This window comes from Trachymyrmex septentrionalis, unplaced genomic scaffold (assembly GCF_001594115.1).
Source record: "Trachymyrmex septentrionalis isolate Tsep2-gDNA-1 unplaced genomic scaffold, Tsep1.0 scaffold208, whole genome shotgun sequence".
Classification (NCBI taxonomy): domain Eukaryota; kingdom Metazoa; phylum Arthropoda; class Insecta; order Hymenoptera; family Formicidae; genus Trachymyrmex; species Trachymyrmex septentrionalis.
This window is the reverse complement of record NW_017305266.1, coordinates 107,564-114,295: the sequence shown is the minus strand read 5'-3', so window position 1 is coordinate 114,295 and position 6,732 is coordinate 107,564. Positions and strand designations below refer to the sequence as shown.

Genomic DNA, 6,732 nt, shown 5'->3' with positions numbered 1-6,732 from the left:
TATATATAATATATATATATATATATATATATATATATATATATATATATATGCATATCTTCTTACAGCCATACTAAATATTGCAATGCTCATATATTTTCTAAACTCTTAAACGCATTATATAATAAGACACTATAGGGTACTATAGTACTATCCTTGTACTTTTAGCGATATATAAGATTTCGCATTATAAAAGTAGAAAAGAGAAAAATAAGAAATAGTTTAATCAATATCATTTGTACTGTATAACTATATCTAATATCAAGTTTTTCATACATATTGAATTTATATATCAATCGATACATATTACATTTTCAGCTGAATTAAAATTTTCCCTGCAATAAAAGTCTCTTCGGTTAATACAGAGTGTATTAAGGCCATTTTTGGATATACACTGTTAGTACTGAAAATTTATTGTATATTCTTGAGGCTTCCACGGGTGCTTTCTATATAAAGATACGTTTCACAGGTTTTCTCCGTGTCCAGGTCCATTCTTATAGCGTTTTTCATTGGTAGAACTAGTGCGCGCTCAGTGCACTTTAAAACCGTTGTACACAAATCAATGTAAAGATGCACGTTTAATAAAAATATAGAAACCGCGAAATATTCGATATATTTTATTGTGCTATTTGATAAAATACACATTGGGCATTTTATCAATTGAGATTTCACTTTTATATTTAGATTAGAATAGTGTACAATAGCTTTAATATGCACTGAGTGCAATATCACTAGTTCTGTCAATAAAAAACGCTATTAGAATGCCAACATTTCGTAAACCTTGCAGTTCACTTTATCAGGGTGAGGAACAGCCCGATAATGAACTGTCCCTCCGGGCCGTTCCCTTTATTACGCTGCTTGTTGGGTTTATTGTATACGTACAATTTATTATATAAGTAACGTGATTTTCAGTACTGACAATGTATTTTTAAATCGAGAAATTATGTTTAATTGAACTTTCCTTTACCTCAGTAAACTTATCCAATTAAAGTACCTTAGTGTATACATCTCGGGTCAAAATTGAAAAGTTCTAGCTTATTCTCGCATAATAATTACTCGGCTTTATGATTCTTCTTAAAAAGAATTATGAAATCGTTACGTTTTTTTATTAACTAAGTGTGGCTTTAAAGAGATGGCACCTTGTTTAAATACGCCACTGATACTCAGTGAACGTGAACGTAGACTTGTTAGACTATTTGTGGAACTACAACTGCTTAGACTAGTACTAGGTGTGAGATCAAAGATCGTTTGTACAGTAGGTCTTGTGGATGAATAATCCGGGATCGATTCTATAATAAAGAGATAATAATTAATAACTTTGATAGATTCCAAAGCGTCTTTTTATAGATTTAGAATTACATAATAACTTGTGCATTTTTACCTATTAAAGGTGTCTCGTCGTACAAGGAACCCTGTCTTTTATTACTGATAAAGGAATTTCTCGTACTTTCAATGCTAGACACCCTTTGAATAACTTCCGCTGCGTGTTTCCACCTCGAATGATCGTTGATGTGTACCAATAAGAGCTTTGACCATTTTTGAGCTTCCTCCTTTGATTCGAATTTAATAAACAACAGCTTTTCCATACTGTTGCCAGAATTATTTATCAGAATTTCTTTGCCGGAACTTTTGGACGGTTGAATGATTGTTCTCTATACAAATAATAGAAAAAATTATTTAAACGAAATAACGCAGTGCAATTATGTAAGAGATCTATAAGAAAATGTCAACTAACTTTATTAATAGGTATTATGTGTTCCGGATTTTGACCTTCTTCCGCATGCTTCTTTGATTCCCATATTTTTATACAAAATCCTTGCAGACGTGCCCAATAATCTTGACCATCGATTTTCACATTGCCAATGCACATTTCCTTATTAATGGATTCTGGCTGTACCGCCAATCGACAGCAAAAGTGGCCGAAAAGCGGCAGGGAGTGATACTTGTTCTCTGAAGAAAGAATCATGATATAAGTATTTCGAAAAATTCGCCGAATTCTCGCACAACTTACCGATGCTATTAATAACAAGGTCGTGCGTGTGAGTATTATCATTCGTATCGTCTAAGGTCAGTTTAGCACGAGCTACTAAATCGAAGTATGGTCCACTGGAAAGAAAGTATATAAAAGTCAAAATATTTATGAATGAAGCTCAATTAATTTGTATATTTATGAAAGCAGAAACTCACGATTTGGCGGAACCGAATTCGTCACGAAGTGAAGCAGCGAGCTTCTTGCCGACGGTTTTCGAAATCGACGAGTGAATAGTCTTTTTAATTCTTCTCGGCGTGCTGGCGATACTTAAGTCCTCTTGCAAAACATGGCTATAGACTTCTAAAATTAACTCAAATTCGGCTGGCACATTATTACTGAAAATAGATACAAAAATTGACAATTGTTATGCATGTCCTTTTGAGTAGCATGATTATAAATAACTTTAACTTGTTCTTGTCTCAAAGGATGTATTAATCATCGGCACTTACAATAATAAGACATCGGGAAAGCTGAGATCCGTATGAGCTCTATCAATGGGGCATAATAAAGAGGTGTCATGAATTTCTGTGCCCAATCGTGCTAAGCAAAATACAGCGAACCGACGATGATCACCGCGATTCTTGAAGTGATCGGAGTCTCTCCACATTAACGGTATCCTAAGATCCGAGATTGACAACTTTCCCGTACTTCTAGAAATACTGGAAACACACGCGTTGACGTAATTATTACTAAATTATAAACTCTCTTTTAATTTGAGATATTCGTATAAGATAAACTATGAAGAAATGACAGCGAATCAAGACGAATTTAAATTGTATTCACCATAAATTTACTAAATTTGTAATTTTTATTCTGTTTTAATGTTTTGACTTGTATGATGTAAATTAGAATTTCTGTTTAGTTATGCGATCAATATTGAAAAGGTCCTAGTATAAGGATGAAACGTTTGTTATTTAAAAAATTTGAAAGATTAAATATTAGCAATAAAAACTAGCGTTGGTTCTTAGCCCCTACTTTAATTATTGTATTACTAAATTGTAATGTACAGGAGATATATTGGATATCTCTTCTTATTGTTTCTACGACAAAACAAGCGTATGAACGAACCAGGATTGTTTAGAAGATTCGCGGCGGCGGCTTTGCAATTCCGCCATGTAAACCGACATCCTCTCGTTGGACGTAAGCAACGCTTTGGCGGCCTCTAAGCTCTGGGCGCGATGCTTCGCAGCCGCCAAAAGTCTCGCCGAGCCTTCTCTCATCTTGATTTCCACCTCGATCTTCTGCTCCAGGTCATGCTCCTGCAACATCATTCATGGTATTTTAGCAATCAATTCGCGCATCATCGATTCAGCCATGAAAATCTCGTCGGAATAATCATTTAAATTTTAAATAGAATTATTTCAAGAGTCCATCAACTCGCATATGGTTGTAGGAAACGTAATTTTGCACCGGTGTCTTATATGGTGCTGAATATGTAAAGAAAAAAAAAAAAGGAAGGAGCGACCGATAGTTACGGATCGGAGAAAAATCGAAGTGTCAGCGATAAAATGAGTGGTTGACCAGCACGTGGCCCCATCACGCGTTTATGGCATCGGGTTACATACCTAACGAAACGTCTTACACATTTTGCGAACGAATCGTTTTACTCATTTTACCGGTCTTCCTGAGATATCCATAGATCGACTTGTAAAGCGTACAATTTGAAAACTCCGCAATACTGAGTAGGGTATCTCGGGTTTATAGGGTTTTCAAATTGTGCACGTTTTATAAGCAAGCATGTAAATAATCACGAAACTAATTGTCTGGACAATTGTCTGCGCCGCTACATCGATTATTTCTTCAAATTATTGTTAAAGTATTAAAAATTGTGGCTCTTTACACGTACATTATGGCATTAATAGTTTACATTTATGCTTAGAATTGTGAAACTAATATTGTGACAAAAATAATTAATATAAATGTGAGAGCTATAGGATTCAACGCTGGTTATAAACATGCGTAATATTTTAATAATAAATTAATACAAAAGATTGGGATGTTTCAACTCAACTTTGAGTGATCCTGAGCCTATATCTCGTAAATATAACGCTACTAATTTAAAATATTGCATCGCAAATCAATATCCAAATTTCTGAATGTGGTCGTCATGGAGCAAACGTGAGACAACTTGACTGTTGTTAAACCGCCAAAACATGTTTTGGTTATTCCGGAATGTTCAATCTTTGAAATTTTACTGTGTGACGAGAAAGAAATGTTCGACTACATTTACAATGATTATTAACTGGTTCTGAATTTTGTGAGCTTGAATTCTCTCATAATCATTCAGTTCTGAAACTGTTGTTGGACAACATTCACTGATGTTGGAATCACGGCTCGTTGTCTCACGTTTGCTTCATGTTGACCACATTCAAGAAATTTGGATATTGCGATGCAATATTTCAAATTAGCGGCGTTATGTTTAAGAGGTATAAGCTAAAGACGACTTAAAATTGAATTGAAAAATTTTCCCAATTTTTTATTATTTTATTATTAAAGGATTAATTTATTATTAAATTATTATCCATGTTTAAAACCAGTAAAGCATTGACTCCTATAGCCTTCACGTTTATATTTATTATTATTGTATTCATAAAAGGTGTTTTTCACAATTAGTTTAATTGATTAATATTAATATTGTCACACTAATTTTAAGAATAGTCTGAAGAAATCACCGGATGTAATGATGTACTGTTCAGACAATTAATTTCAGTACATACGTGGTAGTATATAAACCAAGAAAAATATCGATTAGAAGTCCGGTTATCACAACTAGAAGATTCCAGAAAATTCTGATTCATCCATTTTTAACCAGAATTTCAACGATATTTCAGCCAGATATTTTTCTCAGTATACATATATAGTATATAAACAATAACCTGAGAGAACGTGGTTTTCTCGCTGATCCGTTTTTGGGATTTCGACATGTAAAAAAGCACAGTTCCGTCGCGTTTACGTAGCCGATCGTGCACGACACGGGCCAGGTGAATGGAAATTCCACTTCAAGGCAAGAAACAAACTTCGCGAAAGCGTAAATAAATCGGCGCGGTTCTCGCGACGCTGGCTAGTAAGTAGCAGAACGCAGAAACGGACTGAAATAACGACTCTTCGGGGAAGTGGGCGAACGTACGAAGGGGTGACGTTCACCTCGACAAATTGGCTCGCTTGTGTGCTCCTCCTTTCCTACCCTTGGAAAACCAACGCTAACATTACGGGATATCGATCCATGGCCAACGTTTTACAGTCGGCTTGGACGAGATCACCATTTGTCCCTATGAAATGAATGTGTTGGGAAGAATCCTACGTTCGAAGAATTAACTTTTGCAATTTGTTCCTCTTATGTGCACACATTAAATATTATATCTTGCTTATTTGACCGTTTGTTAAATCGACAAGACATGTTTCGGTTATTCCAGAATGTTCAATCTTTAAAATGTTAATGTGTGGCGAGAAAGAAGTTTTTGACTTCATTTACAATGATTATTAACTGATTGTGGCCGTTCTCTGGATTTTGTGAGCTTGAGTTCTTACAACCGCTCAGGTTTGAAACTCTCTTATTCGACAACATTTACTAATATTGGAATACGGTCTCACGTTTGCTCCATGACGACCACATTCAAGAAATTTGAATATTGATTTGCAATGCAATATTTTATTAAATTAACGGCGTTATGTTTAAGAGGCTGAAGATGACTTAAAATTAAATTGAAACGTTCCAATTTTTTTCTATTAATGTATCACTAAAATATTATTTGTGGATTACAACCAGCGTTGACTCCTATATAGCCTTCACATTTATATTTTTGTATTATATATATCTCTCTTATGTAAAATGTATTCGACATATCTATATTATGTAAGATGCATTAAATGTCAAATCTTCCTCTCCTGAGATTTTTCTCTCGTCGCCATTATTAGCACACATCTGTTAATTCCCCGTGATGTCCGAATGAAGCGTATGATCCGAAAATAACGCACGCATCAGTAAAATCAATAATGCGAGAGATGATTCATTGCGCGCATCGAGCGATTTCGTATTCCGCTAACGTTATCGTGACACATCCTTATGCTCGGTACGGCCCGCGATGCAGTCTATCAAGAATATATCCACGTATATTCCGTCGTCTCGGATAGGAATTTTGCAACGACGCAAGGGCAACCGCGACCACATTTAATCCCTGACCTCTGTCGCCAGTGCTGTAACGAGTCTTGATGAAACTCGAAGCGCGCCGTGCGACGAACGAGTTCACGTAAATATATGATGTAATACAATTTGCGCGTGCGGGTGTATTATCTCTCTCGATTCTTCCCTCAGGATTTTTTTCCCTCGAGCGCACTAGAACGCGCGCAGGGCACATTAAGGACGGTATTCGTAGTCTGTTTTCTTATTTCGAGACCTTAAGTAATGTCTTAAGGGGATGCTGGAGTTACCAACGGAGCGTTATTTCGTATTTCTCAAATAATATTTCATTTTTCCTTACACAGAATAAAAACATCCTTCTCCGGAATAAAAGAAAAAAACCGAAATGTTTCTCTTCGGGAAAGTCCAAACCGGTATAAAAAAATCCACGGAAAAAAATTGCAAATTAGTTTTCTGTAATCATGTTCTTTCTTCACATATATATAAATAAATGCAAGCATATATATCCAACCAAAAAGTACTTTTCAGTAATTTATAAGAGTATCATGAGGCCTTCAAATTA

The 6,732-nt window shown here is 35.2% G+C and overlaps 1 protein-coding gene across 4 annotated transcripts in view; it reads right to left on the bottom strand.

Annotated features, from left to right (window-relative positions):
* Nucleotides 1-689: 689 nt before the first annotated feature.
* Nucleotides 690-6,732, bottom strand: part of LOC108747976 (rhotekin-like) — a 10,566-nt gene continuing 4,523 nt past the window's right edge. For 2 of the 4 annotated variants that reach the window (XM_018485911.1, XM_018485910.1), the window contains exons 2-8: nucleotides 3,101-3,291; nucleotides 2,482-2,691; nucleotides 2,188-2,367; nucleotides 2,012-2,106; nucleotides 1,736-1,950; nucleotides 1,382-1,652; nucleotides 690-1,289 (exon numbers count right to left, since the gene is read on the bottom strand). In XM_018485911.1, coding sequence (XP_018341413.1) covers nucleotides 1,096-1,289; nucleotides 1,382-1,652; nucleotides 1,736-1,950; nucleotides 2,012-2,106; nucleotides 2,188-2,367; nucleotides 2,482-2,691; nucleotides 3,101-3,291 — 1,356 coding nt within the window. In that variant the 3' untranslated portion in view covers nucleotides 690-1,095. Of the gene's footprint in view, nucleotides 1,290-1,381; nucleotides 1,653-1,735; nucleotides 1,951-2,011; nucleotides 2,107-2,187; nucleotides 2,368-2,481; nucleotides 2,692-3,100; nucleotides 3,292-4,908; nucleotides 4,972-5,176; nucleotides 5,483-6,732 lie in introns of those variants that run through there. The other 2 variants (XM_018485914.1, XM_018485913.1) reach the window with 2 other exon arrangements.